The sequence below is a fragment of the Drosophila montana genome, unplaced genomic scaffold (assembly GCF_035044405.1).
Source record: "Drosophila montana isolate Dmon_TW-CO22-7 unplaced genomic scaffold, ASM3504440v1 contig_960_1, whole genome shotgun sequence".
Taxonomy (NCBI): Eukaryota; Metazoa; Arthropoda; class Insecta; order Diptera; family Drosophilidae; genus Drosophila; species Drosophila montana.
Genome location: NW_026999244.1, coordinates 45,195 through 68,288, shown reverse-complemented (window position 1 = coordinate 68,288; position 23,094 = coordinate 45,195). Strand labels below are relative to the sequence as shown.

General features: G+C 38.2%; 1 protein-coding gene across 1 annotated transcript; it reads right to left on the bottom strand.

Annotated features, from left to right (window-relative positions):
- Positions 1-1,149: 1,149 nt before the first annotated feature.
- Positions 1,150-21,696, bottom strand: Sox100B. Its single transcript, XM_064699515.1, has 3 exons — positions 21,315-21,696; positions 4,017-4,163; positions 1,150-3,298 (listed from the first exon to the last, which is right to left on the bottom strand). The coding sequence occupies exons 1-3, from the start codon at positions 21,500-21,502 to the stop codon at positions 1,984-1,986; spliced, it is 1,650 nt and encodes a 549-aa protein (XP_064555585.1). The 5' UTR covers positions 21,503-21,696; the 3' UTR covers positions 1,150-1,983.
- Positions 21,697-23,094: the final 1,398 nt, after the last annotated feature.

Below are 23,094 nucleotides of genomic sequence, written 5' to 3'. Positions count from 1 at the left end.
TCGACCCACCGAATGAACGACATATATCTATTTTAACAACCTATCCCGAAGATGACTCACGAGAAGATGAGTCCCGGAACACACATACATAACCGGGAAGAAGCTGTCTGATAAAAGAGCTGCAAAAGGTGCTGCTAGTCCCTTGAAAGGAGTGGAGCTATATGAAAGATTTAAGAGATCTCCATTTGGACCAGTAAACCAGGGCTCAGGCATGCCACTCAACTTCTTGGTTAATGCATCAGGGAAAGGTGTAAGATATTTACCCAAGTAGAAAAGCATTTTGTGGACTGAAGAGACTGCAGCTGTGATACTTGCAGCCACTGTGAATCTTGGCTCGACATTCTAACAAATATAGCATCACTGCATCGGATGTAAACCTAGCCAACCGATCCTAGACGGATCACAGAGTGCATGTGCATGCTTTTCCCTTAATACAATATTATTATTAGGGAATTCAAGCTTCGGCATCTCTATTCAAACTGTTAATTTTGTGATTTGTTCAGCTTTACCCTCGGCCATTTTGTGTTATGGCCATTTTGCCATTGGTGCGGTACGGTTTGGTCTGCTAATTCCCATTTTCATTTGTTTTCTCGCCCTGTTTGCGCTTCAATTAACAACAACTTGTTACATGCGCAAATTGCACTAAGCTCTGAGAGTACAAAAACAAATAAATAAATAAACGCGGCTAAATGAAAAAAATGTAAATATATTAGCATACATACACACATACATATATATGTATGTACGTACTTATATATATGCCGACATCGCCGTTGAACTGCTGCAAAGCTGCGTAAGGTTTCCATTTTGGAGCTTTATTTTTGTTAGGCTGCTGCAAAAAGAAGAAAGAGCAAAAATATATACAGGTAAAAGGCCCATTTTATGGGCGGGTGTTAATTTCATAGGAATTTTGAATTTATGAAATTTACAGGTGCTGTTGTGGGCACACGCACACACACACACGCATACGAGTTGTGTGTCTGGGAAAATTTGAATTGTTGAAATTAAGAAAAAAACCAGCTAAAAATGTAGGTGAAATTATTTTAAAAATAATCAATATTTTTATATTTTTTAGTTTTACAAGTTGAGAGTTTAATTTAAATTGAAAAATATTTACATTTTATTAAAACATTTTTTAAATTGCTTTCACACATTTATATACATGCAACAGCTCTTTATAATTAATATTAGATATCAATAAATATAACTAATTTCTGTATATTTTTAATTGTATTAAAAAAATATAACTAGGGCCCCCATGGCGTATGCGCAATAAACATGTTGCAATTAAATGCATCTTCTTTTAATAAAAAGGAAACTTTTAGATGTTCTTTGCTTTTCTTTTCCTTTACTGTAGTGCTCAAACAGTTTATTTAATAAAACTAACTAATTTATGTTGATAACGCTTAAGATCAGCCAACTATTGTACTAAAAAGGAATGCACATTTGATTCACACTACGAAACAAGTGTATTTATTTGACGAATGAAAAAATAAAATATTTATGCACCGCATCAAAATGTGAACTCAAATGAGAGCCAAGCAATCAATTCAATAATAATAATAATAATAATAATAAAGTCGCCCCTCAACCCACAATTTGGCTAGCGAAAATGGTAGCCAATGCCATTTGTATTCAATATCGCCATCCCCCGCCCAACTATCATCTTTTCGAACACATTTTCCATGGCACAATGCATACAATTTGCAAGTTGAATACTCGTAAATTTCTATATGAATACCGAGCATCGTTTGTGCAGCAACATAAATGGCTGGCTGAATCATTTGGATGGCTGCATCTATCGTCATAAACGTAAATCGCAGCGATTAGCTTAAATTGCACAACATGGACAAGTGAATCCACCGACAACGACAGGACACCCTAACCTGGATATTGCCACAGACAATAAACCAATAAAGGAAAGCCATGTACTGAGCCATAAAGGTCAGCCAGCAGTAGCCGAGTGTCCACAAATTAAGTAGCTTAGGGATTCACATAAGTGCCCCAAAGATGATGTTGCTGCTGCGACAGCTGCTGCTGCTGCTCATGTTGCTGATGGGAATGTAGCTCCTGCTGCTGCTGCTGCTGTTGTTGTGGAGAGTCCGGCACGGCTGGCGGATAGTGTGCATAGCCAGCTGAGCCATTCTGTGCCTGCGTCGTGTAGCTCATGTGCTCATAGTAAGCGCTGGGCGAGGCCAGGCACTCAACCGGCTGGGAGCTGGCGCTGGAGCAGGCCGAGGACAGCGAGGCGGATGAGTTGAGCGGCGGCGAGTGTGCGGCAGCGGCCACTGCACCGGCGGGCACATGCTGTTGCGTTAGTGGCAGCATTTGATCCATAAGATACTGGTCGATTTCCTTGGGATCAATGTCGACAGCCGCCGCCGCCGGCTTGCTCAAGTAATTTAGCGCTCCATTGGCGTGTGACGATGCTGCAGCAGCAGCAGCAGCCGCAGCAGCTGTAAAATTGCCAGTTGCAGTTGCGGCTCCATTGTAGCCATTGTAGCTGGTGTAGCTGGCACGCTGGGCATAACCATAGCCGCTCATGTTCTCCAGAAAATCCAACTCCTGCACGCCCGCGGCCACACCCACGCCCACGCCCACACCATTTTGGCCACCATTATAGTTGAGCTCGCCCAGCGCTATATACTCCCGTCCTGCGTCGAGCAGCACGCCGTAGTCATTGCTGCCGGAAATTGTCGCACTGCTCGGCTCGCTCAGCTGACGCAGCAGCAGGCTGGAATTGTGCAGCATGCCAGTTGGCTGCTTGGCAACGCCCGTATAGGGCGTGGCAGGTGGTGTTAGTGATGAAAGAGAGCTGGCCGTCGAGCAGGGCGAGTCCAGCATTCCGCGCTCCGTTTCGCTACCCAAAGCCAGACCCTGCTCCAGCAGGCTGGCCGCGCAGGCGCTGTTCAGCGACTTCATGAACGCCTCATTGCTAAAGACATCGGGACTGGAGCTGCTGTGGGTGGTGCTATTGGTGGTGCTGTTGTTAGTGCATAGGCTGCCGCCAACGCTGCTCGAGGCATTGCTATGCGCTTTGCCGGAGCGACGCTGTGAGGCATGGCTAGTGGAACTGCGTCGCGCTGTTGAAGTGGTTGCTGCTGATGTTGCTGCTGTCGTTGCTGTTGCTGGCGTGGCAGCAACTGTTGCTGCGGTCATTGTTGCCTCCGTTTGTGGCATGATGCGCGCCTTTTTGCGCCGCGGCTGATATTTATAGTCGGGATGCTCCTGTTTGTGCGTCATGCGCAGCTTCTCCGCAAATTCCATGAACGGCTTCTTATCGCTATCCTTCAGATTTCTGCGAAGCAAAAAGCAGAGAATGGTTGAGCGAGTGGCAAAGAGAGGGGAAGGGCGCACGCGCAATCAGCGCTTTAATTTATGGCCACTTCCAGTCAAATGTTCGCTTATTTATTGGTCTACAAATTGGTCGCCAAGTGACAAGCGGTGCGGCCTTCTAATTAACTCTCAAGGCGGATGCTTTGGCTCAGCGTCTTATCAGCGCATTCCCGAGATTTTCAAACTCTTATCGCGCGCTCGCTGAACTGTGAAATTTTAATTTCAGAACCGTTTTTATTACAAACAATGTGAAGACGACGTCGAAGCGGCGACTTTTTGTATCACATATGTATATGAAAAATGACGACTCATGTCAACTGAATTGCAAATCGGAAAACTGTGAGGCCATACACTTGGCTACCTAAGGCATGGCAACAATGTTGACATGAAAATGGGTTCAGCATTTATCGAACACGAAAATCGGTTCAGTATTTGACAAAGATGCATTAGAGAATTGGAAGAGTTTTTCGAAGAGTAAACGGAAGAATATTTGGTATGAACTCTGGCCTTTAAGCCTCAGTCATTCAAGAATTGGAAGAGTATTTGGAAAAGTATTTGGAAGAGTGTTTGAGAGAGTATTTAGAATAAACTCTTGCTTTTTGCCCTAAAACCTCACGCATTTGAGAATTAATGAAGATTATTAACTGTAGTGCCCGTGCACTGACATATTGTCTACTCACTTCCACAGTTTGCCAAGGGATTTGCTCAGCTCGGAGTTTTGCAGGTGCGGATATTGTTTGGACATGACGCGACGTGCTGCCTGGGCCCAGACCATGAACGCATTCATGGGACGCTTGATGTGCTCCTTTTTGCGATCGGAGGGTGCTCTGCAAAAGATGAAGAAAGGCAAACAAAGTGAGATGAGTTTTCATGAAGGATTTTGTTTTTGCTAGTGCAAAACGCTTTACAGCATTCACTTGACATTAATTACAACAGCAACGAGCAGAAACAAAAATGGCCCCGCGCAAAGTGTTTCCTGTCAGCGGCCGCCGTTGGCGTTGAGAAATTCGCGAATTATGTCAAACTGAAAATTGCAATTAAAACTTTTATTTGTCCGGAGCAAGAAACAGAAGCTGCGCCCGAGGCTAACAAACTTCTAGATTGCAGCCAGAACTTTATATAGCCCGAAATGAAAATCAAGAAAAACAACAGCATCAAAAGAAACCACAGAATTGCAATGTCTGCAAGTGGCTGCTTCAACCATTTCAGCGACAGCAAATACGAGTGCTCTAGTCGGGAATACCTGAGTAGCAGATACGCTGTACCCAGCGCAAAACTACTGTTACACTCTCCTTCTTACATACATAAGCACACAAAACACACAAGCTTTCAAGCAACTTGCTTGAAACTACACTATGCTTCTTTTTCGCCTAACCACATAATATACGAATTTCTTGAAGAACTTCGGTGTTAACTGCCCGATTCTTATAATATTTTCAGGGCATAGACATGGCATTTTGATGTGTGGAAAAGGGAAAATGTACTTGTTTACACTTTTTTGGTGAAAACAGGGTTAGCCATTGAAAGAATGAAATAATCTGTATTTGTGTGTGCCTTAAACGAGTCTACATACCATATATACATACAAGTAGTCAATAATGTGAAACAAGAGTCTAGCTCTTTTAGCCTCTGAAATCAAAGCAGCCATCTCCCGACTCAATTGCTGACGCTAAACAAGAATATATGCACTTTATGGGATCGAAGATGGAATTTCTGCCTGTTACATACATTCGCATTAAAAACTTAACCTCCATTTTTCAGGGGAATAAGGGCAAAAGCTTCCATAGAAATGCATTATATAGTATTCAGCAAAACAATTTGTAATTTGATACATTTTAAACGGGCTTAGGGCACACAAAACTTCGATGAAAATACATTATATAGTATATGCCAGAAAATATTTGTTAATTGGTTGAGTTAGAAATTCATGTGAAAGTTATTATCCGGTATTTTTATTATCTGTGCATACATTGAATTGAAATTTATTGAAATTTTAAAACATATCCACAAAGGAAAGTATATATTGGCATGGAATTTATTACAACAAATGGAATGAGCAATTGGTTCTCGTGTCTCCTGATGGCATACATGACCTACATCGAATGTACAAGAAACTAAAATTTTATGTCCTCGCATGTCACAGGCACTACTGCAGGAAAATTAAGATATATGAGGCTTACCACACACATACTATATATATGCACACCCTCTCGCTATCTCTATAAGTGGTTTCCCAAATTCAAATAAAGTTGACGAGGCGTATGATAACTTCATGGCCGTAAGAGTGCACAAGAAAAATGGGTACAAAGCCTAACTCACTTTTACTAAGCCAAACACGCATACACATGCACACAAAAATATATACATATACATATTTATTATACCCTAACAAAGGATAATTTTATAAAAATCAGTATGTACTTTACAAAGAGTTCTTGCGATTGAGAAGCTTACTTAAATTTAAATAGATATTTTGAAATGATTTCCGTGCGATCAGATGACAAACCAAAAGTTGCAATTGAATATTACCACACTGGGAATGCAACTCTTTAGCGTCTAAACACAATAATTATATATAGTTTTTGATAATTTCTTTAATTCTAATAAAATATCTGCCAGTCGAGCATACACAACAGCAGTAAGCTTTATTGTGATTTAACATGTAGGGGGAAAAATAAAATAAATAAACTCTCAGGCACAAATTCAATCAAAGGCATGGGCATGGCAGGTGGGCGTTAGAGAAAGGTTGCCTCTATGCGGATTACTTTTATACGCTCGTTTCATGTATATTGAATTATTTATCCTAAATAAACATAAGCCGGCAACAGATTTTACTAGCTGAGGCAATGAATTTCGATTGTCCTTGGGCACAGGTAGGCGTGTGTGTGTGTGTGTGTGCTTCAACTACACAGGTGTCAATTTGTGCCTAACAGCGTTTCTTGCCAGATACAGTTTTTGGCTCAGCAAAATTGGCTTTAATCAAAGCAATTCAATAGCTAAACAGAGCCCCAACTAAAAATAGTCTTAACCATGTGGTAAATAAACATTTATTTAGTAAGAGAAAGTTAGCAAACATTCCCGCCAACTTATGCAAGTGTTTACTTAAAATATAGATTCCGTTTTACCTAGCTAGTTAAGAAAAACAAAAGCCTTTTATTTTGACTTTAGACAGTGATATAATTTGAATAGATACTGAGCTATGATTTGAGTAGGGCATAAATAGTTAATCAGTGAAAGCTTTAAACATGCTTGGAATATACAAAAAGTGTCTCATCCCACATTTTTGAATCAATCGCATTAAATAGGCGCAAAACGGCTTAAATGATTAATCATGTTTCATTGAGGCTTATAATATAAAAACCTTTATATTATTTTGAAATTTGTATCTATGTTATATATATACATATATATATAAATATATATATATCCTACACTGACAAACTCACAACCAACTCACACATGCGAGGCACCTAATTAAATACGACCTTGCTCCAGTTTATCCCCACCTTACCTTTGTCTTAGGCATAAATGCACAATTTGTGCATACAAAATAGCATTAATTTCTAGGCCTTTACCTTAATACACATTTACAGGACCTTGAAATTAGAAACTGTCAAAATTGTCAAAAAGCTTTTAGCTCAAGGCTTGAGTGAAAGGCATTTGATGTTGTTCGTGAAAATAGTTAATGCATAAATTTATTAAATTGTAAGAAAAGTCTTAACTAAAGTCAAATGTATGCAAATAGCTTATATAAGCAAAAGACTTTTTGAAGAGATTATCTATTAAATACTAAATTGAAAACATAGCAAAGTAACAAGTTAGAGTTCTTCCTTCCATACTTACACAAAACACACAGACACACACACACAAAACCTCTTGCTGCGGCTTAGCTTCCTTGCTTAGCCTTTCGCTTTGGGAATTGCGTTTTTGATTAACTTCGCTGTTTAATGTCGGGTCTTTATGACAATTTCAGTGTAAAAATATAGCATCCGATTCTGTGTACATACCAAAGCCAAGGAATATAAGTTATATTATATTTTATAATTAAAAGTAATTTGTTTTTACAATGTTGTGGAATTAATGGAATAAATTTGATATATCTAAGCCTTATCTATAAACTCTTAGGCATGCTCAAAAAATACGATTGCGATATAGCCTCAATGATTCTAAATAAACTTTATTTGCGCGAGAAATAAGCGGAGCTATGTTCAATTCATCTTCTTATCATTAGCTCTTAAAGTTCATACATACAGACATTTTATAGAAACAATTGGGGGAACATGGCTAGATTGAATCGGCTGCACATGAATACATATATATTCATAGAAGGAAGCATTTTCGGTCAGTTGCATACATTTGCAACAAAAGCATTATACCCTTTTTACTCCTGTTCAATGGCTATTATCTCATAATAAAATAATGCCATCTAATTGGTCTCATCAATTACGTCTAATGAGCCAGAGAAATCGCAATGGGGTTTTTTACATACTCGGATTCTAGGAAACGAATTACGCAGCTAGTTTCCCTTTTTCTACACAACTCTTATTGTTATTATTGAGTATTTAAGTGTGGGAGAATGCACTTTGGATTGTGCGAAGGCAACATCAACTTGACTTGAGAGACCTGTTTTGTAAGACGTTTAAGTTTAAATGATAGGAATACCTCTCTTTTGGATAACAATCTATAGAAGAATATTCTTGCATATTGTATAGGACATAGGAGCATGGATGTGCACTTTGGATTGTGCTCAGACAACATCGACCCGACTTGACTTGTCTTTGTAAGACGTTAAAGTTTACTTATCATTCGAATACCTTGATTTTCGGCAAACAGTTTGTAGTAGATCTTAGCCAAAATGTGCAATCAAGAGTTTCACCATGATCTCTATATAAGACTAAAACCTTATTAACGTGTGGATCGAATACCTCTATGCAATAAATCTGTTCATAAGAGGTTTTTCTATGGAAAACTTGTTGACTTTTCAAGATATCCTAACAATCGCAAGCTGCACTTATGGAAAATTTAATAAAAACATTTGGTGGGCAATAAATAAAAGCACGTCTGAGGTAAACTTTCTGCAAGAGTATTGAACATAGCTGCTTTTCCTGCTATTAAATATTCAAATATAAATATTTGAAATTCTTTCAAAATGCTCAAAATCAGCTACAAATTGACTTTGTTGTTTACTTAAGAAAAGAATATGTCTGTTACTGAGGTGCAGCGCAAGAACATGAATGTGTGTGTGTACATAAGTCAGCATTTGTATGTGGCTGTGTGTGTTTAGGGTAGTGCACATCCTCTCTGCCATGCTGCTCCGCACTGCCTGGACTTAATTACAACAACCCGAGCTCGAGTTGGAGCTTATTAAGCGATTAAAAACGCGCAGACCGGAGGCCAAATGGCGGTTCGGTTGGACAACTAGTTGCAAGTGGCAAGTGGCAAGTTGCAAGCGAGAAGCTGCTTATCTGCTGTTGGTATCGTCGCGGCCCCCCAACCCGTCAAAAATGACGCACAACAAGTGCATGTGTGTGTGTGCGCGCCTGTGTGTGTGTGTGTGTGTGTAGTCAGCTCTCACGCTTGACAGCACGCTAATCAGAATCAAGTGATGTTCGTTTTGCAGCAAACGTTGCACAACGCCAGTTCCGAGCACTTGGCAACTCGAGCACGTCTTCATTACTTTGTTGTTGTTGTTGTCTTTATTGTTGTTGCATTTGGAGATGCGCAAATCTCATTAAGTGATATCTTCAAGTGTCCGTTCGCAGCGCGTCCTATATGAAAAATGTGCATTTTTATACTCTGAACCCATTAAATACGGTTAAAGAGGGTATAATGCATTTAAGCAAAAGTACGTAACAGGCAGGAAGCATCTTAGACTACATATATATACTTGTTTAGGACATCAGCTAGATACTTAAAAATATACCATTTCTCTATACCATAGGCTTCACGAGTTTATCATTTGCTTTTTGACAATTGCTCACATTTTCATTATATCGATAAATATCGATTTAGAGACAAAATTGTTTAAGCATAACTCAAAGATTATGAAAGCTAGATACACTTAAATTGGTTTGCAGATTCTTTTCGGATACCTACTTCCATTGCCTCCTAAATTGAAAATATAACATTTTTATAAGGTAGAGCTAAGGCCTGAAATTTGAGAACGATTGGATAAAACACAGGAGATATTGATGAATTCACTTTCCACAGCGTAGAGCAAAGAGAAAAAGTATCACAAGCGCTGCTTGAAGTCTTTGTAATGTTAACTTGGCTCTTGGTTCAGGGTATCTTCTAGTCGGGCACTTCCAACTAGCGCACTCTTGCATTTTTGTTGCAATTTGCATATGCCAAAGTTGTTGTTGATGCTGTTGCTACATCTTTTATCAGCAATGGTCCATTTGACGCTTTTGTTATTAAACACACACACACACACACATACATACAAAATTAAAAATTATTCAGCAAGCCCAAATATTTACAGGCGGGCTGTAAATACAAAAATTTTTACAAATTTTTTCCCATTTTCATTTTGTAGGCGCCTGTAAAAATGTCGACTACAAATGCAGCCAATTAGCAAGCGGTAAAGCGTCTCGCAGCGATTTTCACAAGTCCACAAATATATGAAATATATGTGCATATATATGTATCTAACAGCTACAAATGCGTGTAAACAAATTGCAGTTGACGGCGACGGCAACTGCAGCCACGCTTGTGTTTGCTTTGGACAGGCGCTGCTCATCAATTTCCCACGCAGTCGACGCCGCTTTTTTACGATACTTTTTGTTGCTGTTGGAATATTTCTCACTTTTTTTTTGGCCGCATTCAAATGCCCAACGGATGCTGCTGCCCCCGCTACTACTTGTGCCCCACCGTTAGGTATTTGCTCTTTTTTATTTCGCCCGAAAAGAGTCGAAATAACAAAATAAAGTTGGTCAAACATTGCGGCCCCACTGATAAGCCGATAAGGCAACAGTTGCCCAGTTTCTGTTCCCCGTTCCCCCTGCCCATAACACACGCACACACACACAGGCACACACGAGCAGCTACCGTGAGAGTTGCATGCGAGATGTGCACTTGGAGTTTGCTCAGCTTTTGTTATGACAGCGGCAACAGGCAACAACAAACACAACAACAACAAAAGAGACAACCGAAACCGCATTCAAGGCCCTTTGTTGCTGTTGTTTGTCATGTGGAAGTGGGCTCGCATTGCTATTGACTTTTGAATGGCATTCTCAGAATAATGTCATCTTCTTGAGGCAGGTTGCGGAAGCAATTGCAGGCGCAACAGCTGCAGGAGCCGCAGCCACTAAAAAATTTCTTAGAAATACTCAAAACAATCATTGAGCCAATAATAACTAGAATTTCATCAAGTTTTTCCCTCGAATAACACGCCTTAATAAAATCCAATTGCATTTTAATGCCAATGCGATGCCATCAATTTCCACGAAATACGACTAAACTTTAAAATAAACTATATTAAATATTAATAAAAACAAATAATAATATAAAATATATATTATAGCTCAAAATCAATCTTTTACAATAATTTACCAGTACGAAATGGTATTAAAAAATTCTTTATTTGTAAGCCATTACATCTGAACATAACCGTTAAGCTTTACCCTAGAAATGATTTAATACCATGAAACTTCAAAGTTTTATATATTCAAGTTTAAAGTTTCTATTGTTTCGCTTAAATGAAAACTGATATAGATATAGTTTGCATACGTTAATATTCCAGGAAAATGTTGTTTTCAGACTCAACAATTCATATCAGTTAATTGAATTTTAATATTTAAAGTGCAAATACCAGTTGAACCATAAAATGTTGCATTAAAGCGAAAATACAAGTTTCACCACAAAGAATTCGTTCACAATCTCATTCCATTTGCCAGAGCTATAAAGCCAACAATCTCAAAGCAATATAAAAATATATATTATAACTTTTACAGAACCTTTAGATTTTAAGCCCAATACAAAACTGATGTTGAGGCTCAATATATTTTATGGGTATTACCCAGTCTTGCCTGGAGAAATATACAGAGGGGTAAATTTTATGAAACGTGTAAAACGTTTTCAATAAGATCTTTAAAAATAAGTTAAATTTAAAAAACTTTGCTCATCCAACCTTGGACCCCTTTTTTTAATCTTTACAAAGATCTTTCAAAATGAGTTTTTTTTAGCCGATCGGATACACATTCCATACTTTCCTCGTAGTTAGAATTTCCCAATAAGTCAGAATATTTTTAAATATTTGTAACTTAAAGTTATATTTTAAAGATGTATTTTTTTATATATTCTTAAATTTTGTCCAGTTTAAAGTATATCTAGTATGTAACTCAGCTAAATATAAGGCTTATATTTTAAATGCAGAAATTTCCCAACACTGAAAAAGATACTGAACAATACTTTTCTAAAATTAAAAAATTAGTTATGTCAATATTGGTTTTTATATAAAGAAAATATTGAGCTTAAATTAATATTAGACCAGGACCACTTAACTGGAATTAAAATTTTCCTCAGCGCTTTAATATTGAAAATTGTTTTCTTCGAACTGCAATTTTTTTCATTCGTTTTTTCTTTGTGTTTATAAACTGACAAGTGAACCTTGAACTTTCCATATCATTAACTTGGCATCCAATATTTTCAGCCTTATACGTAATTCCAAGAGCTTTTACTTTTCATATGAAGCGCCCCGCCAGACCCTCCACCCACCGATGGGCAACCCTCTTCGCCGGCACTTGATACGCACTTCAGGGCCCGCTTTTTCGCTGCTTGTTTTTCAATTTCCAAGTCAATTTATTTTTACAGCCAGTCGTCGTCGCCGCCGCACACTCGAGCCGCAGCGAGAGGAGCCCAAGAGGATGCCATCAGGCCATCAGTGACCAGGGCAAGCATAGAGCACAGTTTTGGGCGTGCTCAGGGGTAGGGACAAGGAGATTTTGTTGGGAGGGGGCAGACGAAGGTTAAGCACTCTCGGTTTGCCACTCGCAACCACGGAATGAAGAGCGACACTTAAAGTGCCCGGGCTCAGACCGAAACCCAAGCAAACTTGCTCTTCTTGTTGCTGTTGTTTGTTTGTTGTTGTTCTGTTATTCTTGTTGTTGTTGTTGTTTTTGTTGTTGCTTCAATCATTTGAAGGAGTACATAGAATCGATGATATGCGATATGGCTTGATATGTCTCTGACATTGCTTTTTGCCGTTCAAAATATGTCCTGCAGCAGCAACAACACTAGACAACAGCAAAAGCATTTGAATTTGAAACGTTTTGAAAGTCTTCAAAATATGCTTCTACTCCTAGAACCGATTCGCTATTCAAAGAGTCCTAGTAAATTCGCTACCACAGCCAAGTCTCTGATTCCGAATATAGACTTCAGTTCGGAATGTGTGAATTTACAGTCGGACAGAAGAATATCTTGTATCTATAATCGTTATACAATACGTGGTAAGCATGCTCTAGATTCCTTCCATACAAACACACGCTTTTCTTCTAACATTTCTTTTTTCTCAGTAATTGAGACAAGGATTTCACATTTAAGGAAAAGTACGTAAACCGCGATATAAGTCTACTGAAACTTTGTAGACATATCTCGGTTTTAAGTAGTTTTCCTCCTTAAAATCATAATTTGATACTTGATTTAAGAACATTTTAGTATGAAAATTCTTGCTTTGAACACAGATCTATTCGATTTACTTTAATTTTAATGGCTAGCAAAGGCATCTCTTTTTGGAAATAGGTCTCGTGGCCAACAGAAAATTTTCCCTCGGTTTTTGCAACCACCTCAGTTTTCGCAATTGGCCAAATTTTAATAGGTTGCGTTGAGCGAGGTCGTACTGTAACTTGATCTGCGCGGACAATGAGAAGAGATACGTTCCATATTTCGGAAATCTGGCTCTCAAAGTCTCTAAAATCTTTCCGTTTATACACACGGACAGACATCCCTGGCCTGGACCTGGCCAGATAGACTCCAATCTGGGATACAAACATCTCCGAGTCAGAGATTCGAGAAATCCTGTTGCCTATACTAATGAATATTAATAGATTAATTTGTAGGATGGTGTAGCACATATACATATATATATATATATATATATATGTCGGATAGTCTATAGCTCGGAAATGGCTTAAATTAAACTTTGCTTTGTCGCTGAAATGCTTGGACCCTGGCTAGGGTTGGGTTAACAACCATCAAGACCAGAACTTGAGCAGCACATGTCCGTGTCATATGAAGCTACGACGTGGCCAATATGTGATGTTGTCCCTTAACCGCACGTTCACACACGTACACTAACACACACGCGCTTTGCCCTTACCAACTGTCGATTTGTTTGGATCTGAGGACTTTCCCTGCGCACGCAAACCTTATGCCCACAGAATAGGCGTCCCTATTTAAATGCGTTGTTTTTTTTTTTTTTACATTTTATGAAATGCTAAAAAGGAAAAAAATATATATATATTTATATGTGTATGTGTAAAAAAAAGTCGCTTGTCAACTCGATATTCCACTTCATTTCCGGCAGTGTGGCAGCTGGCTTTAGCCTCAAATCCTGCCAATCCCTGTGCTTGTGTGCGTTTCGCTCTCTATGTGTGGGTGCGCTATAGAACAGCGTTTATTGCCTGATTCCAGGCATTGTCACGCACCTGTGCCTGGTCTCTGGTATCTGGTACCTGGTCATAAAACCGCCAACACAGCCGCTGGCGGCCATTTTGGCAGGCGACCCACGCGGCGTATAAAAACCAAACATGACAAAGTGGTCGGGCCGGCAGAGGGTGTATGTGTGTGTGTGTGCGGGTGTGTTTGTGTGTGTGTGTAGAGGTAGGTTTTTGGGAGACGTTCTGTAAATTTACTGCGACTTGCAAACAATTTGGGCACCTGCTAAGCTGCGAAAACTGCAGAGCTGGCACACTGGGGAGCTGTGGCTGCCAGCGGTTTGCATGGCCAGAGTCCAGTTTTTGACAAGGGTTTGGGGAGGGTTATGCAAAATCTAGTCAGACACGACGCAGGGGTTCCAACTTTGGGCTGGCTGTTGCGGTTATGAGCACCGCAGCGAGGCTAGGCAGACAACAGCATCACCCGCACCACAGACACCTACGGCAACAACAGCCACAGAATCAATATTTGTCTTGTAAGCCGCACGTGTTTCTTGGTCTAAAGTTGTTGTTCTTATTGTTGTTGCACAAATAGCTGAAGAGAGCGAGAGGCAGACAGCTGGAGGTGTATACCAGCTTGTCAGCTTCACACTGGACGCAAATAATAAAGCAATGTCTGAGAATCTTAGGCACTTCTACCATCTTATTTTTCCCAAACTAAATGCGCGGAGTTCTACTTTTATTTAAGCTTTAAATGAGCCCTTGAAGTACAGAAAAAACATTCGAACCTTAACCCAAAGCAAGCCAAATTTATTAATAATAATTTGTTTCGATTCAAAAAAACTTGAAAATGTTTTCAAATATTATTATTGGATACCTCACCTTATTTTTAGCAACGTTGCCTCAGGCATTGGTATTTACACCCTTTTGTATGTCATATTTAAGCTCCTAAAATTTCATAGAGATCAAGAATAGTTTTTCTATATACAAAGTGGCGCCACACCTTGGAACGTGAGTTTAGAAAAAAAAATTCGAATGTTTGTTTCGTTAGCTCAATAAAAATATAGCGAACCAAAGTACAAACCGACAGCTGAGCTCAGAGATGTGGAAAACATAAAACCTTGGACTTGGGTCTTATACTCTGAGCGACATTCTCCTTTTTAGGGATTGATGTATTTGTATATAAAGTATATTAGGGGCATGCCACTTGTGTTTTCAAATTCTTCTTTGTTCTGCATTCGTTAACGTTTACAGGCAGCACACAAGTAAGCATATTTCAATACACAAAGCATTCGCGCCTACTCTCTCGCGAGAGCCATTGAGTTTTCAATTCTGCTTTGCATCGCATTCCTATACGTTTTCACTGGAACAACTGACCATATACAGCTATTTTCCATTTAAGTTATTTTCTATATTGGTACGAGAATCTCAGCAACATCTTAAATGAAGTTTGCGTCAATGTTCAGTGGTTTGATTTAAGTGCTGTTGGACGTGTTGTTTGCGCCCAGTTTTAGTTCACACACACTCACACAAACCCGCATACGCACACATACACACACTCGGTCTTGAGTCTCGAATATTGGTTTAGGCGAGATCCAAATGTTGTGCATGTAAATTGTCTGGGTGACTAAGCGCACCCCAAAAAACTTAGTCCATGCCCAATGATATCAGTGCTGGCATGCACCCCACCTGGTGGGTAGTTGCTTTGATAACCAGCGAAGTCAGATAAGCAATAAATTATTTATAACATCGTCCCCGAAGCATATTTGAAATCGCCAACTTGCGTCTTATCTAATCGCCGTGTAAATACTTAGAGGAGCGCATTAAGAAAAAAAAAAGAAGTAAGAAGTAAAGCTATTCCCTCAAAAGGGGTTCAAATGTGAGTAGCTACAAATAGGGTGTATGGTGTGATATGCGATGTGATATATATGTATATATATATATATATATATATATATATATATATATTCAAAGACCACGGAAAGCGACAATAAAGTTATGCATGCAAAGACTGGGTGCTGGCAGGGGCGAGTCAGGCCAAATTGCGCCTTGATAAACGCAAGCGCCAATCGAGGAGCTCCTCAAGTGGTTGTCGCGCTTGTTGTTACTATTTTATTATCATTTTTAACAATTTTATGTTCTTATTTTAATTTTTTGGTGATTCATGCGCAAATTGAACAAATAATTTAGACACACGAATTTGCGGTTTTCGCTTTGGGTGTTATAAAAGTCGTGGTGAAGCATCTAAAGCTTTCGGGCGGCAAAGATCAAATCTGAGTTTTTAATTACGATATCATTTTTTCTACCTGTTTGTCGTTTTATAACAGTTGCATTTCAGGTTTTAGTTAAACGGAATAAGGTCTTCAAATATTTTGTAATAAAACAAAGCATTTCTTCGTTTTAAAAATAATGGAAACAAAATCTTTTAGCTAGAATCTTTTCGTTTGATTTTGCAAATGATATTGGAATTTATCATAGCCAAATGTATTTTTATAAGAATATTTCTCGAAAAGCCCACAGTCTAGCATACATTTTAGGTTCGTTGGAATTAATTTCCCATGAGCAGTCTTTAATAAAAAAATTGATCCAGCAAGTGAAGAGAGAAGACACTGGTTCGAATCACAGACTGCTGTGAAGATGATATTGGAATTTATCATAACTGTATTGATTTTTATTTGAATATCCGTTAAATATATCAGAGTCTCGCATACGTCTTTAGGCTTTAGAAAAGAGAAGGCACCGGTTCAATTCACAGACTGCAGTGCATTACAATATCGAAGATAATATATTATGCGCTATGTATAAGAAAATTAGATTTTACGAATAATTATAATCTTTTATAAGCATCACTTTTTATTATTTTTATACCCTGTACGTATTGAAAACGGGTAAGAAATAATAAGTAAGTGTATAATGGTTTTGTACAAATGTATGGCTCAGGCAGAAGGAAACATATCCGATCCAGTAAAGAATATATATTCTTGATCAGCATCAATAGCTGAGACGATCTAGCCATTTCCATCCCTCCGTCCGTCTGTCCAACCGACTGTCCGTCCGTCTGTATAAACGCGTCGATCTCAGAACCTATAAGAGCTAGAGACATGCAATTTTGAACGTAGGTCCCCCGCGAATTACGAGTTTATTTCCGATAACTTTCCCCGTTTCCAAGCAATCGATAAAAATCGATATCGAAATCCTGTTTTTAAGGAAAATCTCTTTGATTTCGGTTAGACACCAAATAGCACATGTATATCAGAGAAACCTTTTTCTAATATTTTTGTAGGAGAGATATATGTAGGAGAGATATATTTACATATATGTAAATAGAGAGAGAAAAAGCCAAGCCTTTCTAGAGTTCACTACTTACTCATCGATTTATATATATTTATATATATATAGTACACAAAGTCAATTAAGATTTCTGAGAAACATTTTCAAATCTTTAAGTATTTGTACAAAAATTAAACTAAAGCAAATATTTAATATAATATGTAACGGATGTGCCCCTGACCCCGCTGCCGCCCTAACCTACGGTAGTTGTAGCCATTTTAAAGCGAATAAAGCAACAAAAATAAACAGGCGCATAAAGCGCTAGATAAACAATGTCTAGTGTGTGCAAACGTGTGTGAGATTGGGGCAGGCAAAGGGTTGCTCTAGGATTAAGTGGCTGGGGGCTGGGGGTGGTAAGCGCAGATAAAGGAAATTGAGTGCCCACCTCCTTGCCATGTCCTTGTACAAACACACACGTGTTCTTGACAGCGATTGCGCTTTTGCAAGAATAAACAAAACACGCTGAACGCGCGTAGCCGATAAGCGAGCAAAATTACAGTAGACGCCCGTTAGGCCGAACGGCCTATAATTGCTAGAATGCAAATATTTGCTATAGAATACTTTGTAATGCGAAATCAGGGCTTTTTGTGGATCGGTCAAATATAATCTGGACTGTTGCTTTATTTTTAGATCTTAGATACAGCATCAGAAGGTGTCACAGCAGAACTTCACAAATTTGAACTCTTAGCTTATACAAGAGATAAAATAACTCAAGCAAATAAATATTTGACAACCTTTTCTAAAGGACTTAATAAAATAAAAACAAGCATAAATCTAAAAATAAAAGCAGGCAAAAATATATTAAAAAATAAAATACATATGGATTTGAAAGAATATATAAACATTTAAAAATATAAAAACAATCAAAACAATTAGACAAAATACCTAAATTATAAAAAATAATAATAATAATAATAAACAATTAGATACATTTGAATATGAAAGAATATACATATTTAATAAGAAAAAATAAATGCAAGCAAAAAAAAATCGAAGTAAATAAAAACAATATAGAAAATTATAATAAAAATATTGAATGTATATAAAATATATAAAGACTAAGAAAAAATAAAACATTAAAACAAGCCAGAAAGTCGTAATAAATTTAAACAAGAACAAAAAATAAAAAAGTAATTAAACACACATGTTTAAGGTAGAATATATGTATTCAATTATATACTTAAAAAAAAAGAAATCAAAAAATAAATAAAAAAGAGCATACAAATATTAATAAAGAAAAACAAACAAATAAAAGTAATACAAAATGATAAGATACATATAAAAAATAGAGAAAATAAAAACAATATCTCAAAATAAATATAAAAATATGTATCTATATATAAATAAAAAATATGTTATGAAAAAATTCGCGTAAAAATCAAATAAAAATACGCAAGTAATTTACATACAAATTATATATAAAATAAGAATAATATGACAAAACAATTACAAAATATGTAAATAAAATTGCCTAAAAATAAAAGGACAATGCGCATAATATAAAAAAATGGAGCATACATCAATAAGATGTATAGTAAGCATATGCGTGAGCTGCCCACTAATATTTTCCACCACTTGTGTGATTTTAAGTTATCCACATTAGCGAGTGTCTACTGTGTCAGCTAATCATGTGGGCCAAGCGCTAAGCAAATTAAGAAGCTGCTGCTGCAGAGGCTGCTGGGGCTGACCGTTACAAGGATCACAGGGATCAGAGAGAGGCCGCCGTCAGGTCTTTCTCACGGATTTGCTGTGGCGCCAACTTGTTGACAACGCGGGGGCAGCCGACTACGTTGCACTTGCCACTTGCCACATTTGCCACACAGCGCCCAAGTGTCAACGTTGTCTGTCGCGTATGTTATTTTCATTGGATTTGGTTCCACACACACGTCTACACCTGTAACCTCACACAGCCCCAAGGCGAAGAGCCATGCCCCACACCGTGCCCTACCGCCCACCACCCCCACCCCCTTGTCGTCTGGCCAGCTTGTTAGCAGTTAACATCTTTATGCTAAAAACATATTTATTCGCTTTTTATGCCTGAATTGATTTGTCGTCTTCATTTTAAACGTGTTTCGCCGCACATTTATTGTGCCTGCTCTCCCGTATTTCTTGTATTTTCTATACCAACTGAAGCCGACAATATAGATATATAGATATAGATGTATGCATATAAATACATATAGACGAGCTACTACTTTGTGTTAAAATGTGGAAATTCAGCTCTTATATTTACATATGCGAACGTATTCCCAAACGTTTCGTTTCTGGTGCTGCTTCTTTAACTTTTTTTTTTCTTTGCGGTTCGCCAAGTTTGTTTATTCGTTTAAATAAAAAAAAGAACAACAACAACAACCGCAAGCACATAAAATTGTGCTAATCAGCGGTGCGAAGAGCGCCACGCTTAGTCATTCATAAATACGTTGACTCCAGGCTAACTCTGTGAGGATTATCCCTGCGGAAATCCAGGAAATCCTTATTACGCATTATTTAAACATTTTTCACTTAACGTTTCGCTTTTAATATGCGAAATTTGTTGATATCCCTAGATTTCGTTAAATATGTCTGTTACCCTTGTATAGGGTATTATAAGTTTGTCACAAAATGTGTAACGCATAGAAGGAGACATCTCTGACCCCATAAAGTATATATATTCCACATTTTGGATGTCTGCATAGGTCCGCCTTTCTATTGCAGGCAGTAGATATGTCGTAATTGGCCGGTTCGAACCACTATATTATATAGGAACGATCGGTCGATAAGTAGGCTCTAGTATGAACAACGTTTTTCTTCATCAATACATCTTGACCAAACTCGGCAGTTAAGTTGTATATACTCCCTACATATATGCAAAATCTTATCAATATCGGAGTACTTTATCATATATGTAGGTGCCAAAGGAACGATCGGTCGAAAAAAAAGTTCTTGTATGAACAACTTTTTTGTTTTTCAGGAAATCTAGAGCAAACGAGCTTCACTATTCTCGCATATCTGCAAGACCGTAAGGCAAATGTTTGCAGTTATCTTTACTTCCTCTTTTTCAGTAATACTATTTTTTACTTTTTTAAAGTTTCTTCTTAGCTTCGAGTTAAAAGTTTCTCAAATATTTTACTTAATTTAACTATTTGAAATGCGCAAAAGTTTGCTTAAAAACTTTTTCTCTAGAATTAAAAAGATAGCGAAAGGTAGTTTTTAGTCAATATCTATTGTTAATTTGAAAATATCTATAAATAATTCAAAGATAGCTTGAAGAACTATTTCTAAATAGTAATTTTTTATTTATATTCCTCATCCTATAAAAAAGACATATAGTGTCAGCTTATTAATAAAATCTTTTTAAAATTTCGAAGTGTCCTCCATTTAAAATCAGTATTTAAAAAAAGCAAATCACAACATCTTAAATATTATCTAGTTAAATTTTATAAAAATATTTATTAAGCTATTTTTTTTTTTTAAAGCTTTTTTCTGTTCAGCAGCAGCAGATAGTTTTGGGAAAGTCTCAATTTTTTAATTGTTTTTTTTTTTTTTAATTTTTAGCGGGTTTGACAAGAATCGTCCATCAGTTTTGGCTATAACATGACATGTAGGTTATATGTAGTGGCCACGCTATATCAAATTGAAAAAGTTTAGGTTATATTTCCTAATTTATAGGAGATATGCATATATAATTATATAAAGAAACTCCTTTTTCAAAATTCAAGTTAATTGGTCATATTTTGGAACTAATATTATTTTGTTTATAATGTTTATAAACTTTATGATGTACGTATGTGTAATTTTTGTATTTTATTTATTTAATATTATTTGATCCTTTTTTATTTTTAAATGGTCTTCAAATGGGGAAGAAAAAATCATAGTAAAGCTTTTCTTTTCTGTAACCTAGATTGCCTAATGGCTTTGCTATCGAACATCCAAGCTATGGGCCTTAATTGTTAATTAATTAATGTATTTAATAAAATATGAAATGTCAGCTAAAGTCAGGGATCTAAATAACATGGATTATCCTGATGTTAAGCAGAATTTCCTGTGTTGCCCAACTGACGTTTACTTTGAACTTACTTGGCGGATGCCTGCACCAGATTCCAGTCATAACCCTCCAGCACCTTCATCACCGCGCTGGTGATGCGCTCGTCCTCCTTGCGACCACCTTGGCCGGCGGCACGCTTTTGCTCCGCCTTCAGTGCATAGTTGGCCAGCACCAGGGTCTCCACGGGCTTGGCGCGATCCGCATTTGAATTGGCGCTCATAGTTTTTGTTTGGGCAGACAACTGCCTGACCGACGGCTGTTCGTCTCAAAACTCAGTCAAAGTCAGATAGAGTTGCGGCTTGAGATACAGTTTCAGTTCGAGATACAGATGCATATACTGATACAGATACACGAGCACTGAGGAACACTGAAAACACCCACACAGCTGGCGAGGCGACGCGACGCGGCAGACAAGCAAACTGCGACTGATCTGCGCCTGCCACCGGCGGCTGGCACTCGGCTCGGCTTGTCGGCGACGGGCGATCGGGTGAGATAAGCTCAAGACGCCGTTGGTTGGACGCTGCTCGGCTCGGGTCGTCTGCCTGTCCAACTGTCCCTCTGTCTGCTCCGTCTCGAACTGGAGCTGACGATCCGCGGCGGGGGCGCGCACATAAAAATCGCGGTACGCGTGTAAACATTAACATGTTCATGTGAAATTAGTTGGCCCTAGCAACGATCCTAAAGGGGGCCAAAGGGGACGATCGAGTGACAGTTGAAAGAAGCAAGAGAAAGAAATAAGCAGAAAGAGAGAGAGAGAGAGAGTCAGAGAGAGGGGGGAAGGGAGCGCAAACGCGAGTGTGGGGCAGAGAAAATACTTATACAGCAACAGAAACAGAACCGAACAGAAATTAGTACGCACTTTACAACCACATGTGGATTTATGACACCTCGACGGAGCGGGGGCGACATCTGAAGTTGAAGAACTGTATGGCCACTTGTTGCAGCTGTATTTGATGGGCCAGCGATAAGATTCCCGAAGGCGCTGTCAAGGTGCTTGTTAAAGGATCGACTGAAGGGATAAAGTGTGCTAGAAAGGGGCAAAGACGGGTAGCTAATGTGCTGTCATCCCTTGAAGGGTATTTAGGATATGTTTAGTAAAAAAATAATTAAGTTATGAGTTTTGGTTTACATCAATTTAACAGTCAATCTGTTCGTCAATCAGTCAGTCCATGAGTCAGTCAATCAAATGCTCAATAAGCTAGTCAGAAAGCTAGCTAATCAGAAAGTCAAGCTTTGAGTCGATCAGTCAGTCAAGCAGTCTACGCATTGGCCAAGCAGCCAGTTAGTAATTAGGTTAGTCAATTAGTCAGTCAGTCAATTAGTGAATCTATGAGACAGTCAATCAGTCAGTCGATCAGTAAGTCCATCAATCTATCGATCAATCAGATCGTTAGTTAATCAAACAGTCAATCAGTCAGTGAATCAGTCCGTCAATTAAATCATCAATTAGTTAGTCAAGCCGCGAGTCAGTCAAGCAGTTCGCCAATAAGTCAATCAATCAGCCAATCGATCGGCCTATCAATCAGTCTGGTAGGCATTTAGGACAAGTTTTAATACGCGTGCGCAAATTAAAATATGTCATGACTATAAAAAAGATACAAAGTTATTAGATCAAAACTCAACTCGCGCTAGTTAAGCATGTTTTTTATGGGCGTTTAAAGATTGACAGAGTTTAGCATTTTTTGGCATCAGAATTGGCAGATGATAATAGCTTTAGGCCAAGTTATTACACTGCACGCATTCTTCAATAATATTCGTTGGCTCATCTAGTTTTCAAACATATATCGAAGACTCGACCATAGAATACGAGAT

What these genes read in the sequence shown, in the direction of transcription:
- Sox100B (XM_064699515.1), bottom strand. Translation starts at nt 21,502, where the DNA reads ATGAGCGCCAATTCAAATGCGGATCGCGCCAAGCCCGTGGAGACCCTG. An exon ending in CTGGTGCAGGCATCCGCCAA is followed by an intron (nt 4,164 to 21,314) that starts GTAAGTTCAAAG and finishes CATCTTTTGCAG; the next exon opens with AGCACCCTCCGATCGCAAAA. An exon ending in TCCCTTGGCAAACTGTGGAA is followed by an intron (nt 3,299 to 4,016) that starts GTGAGTAGACAA and finishes TTTGCTTCGCAG; the next exon opens with AAATCTGAAGGATAGCGATA.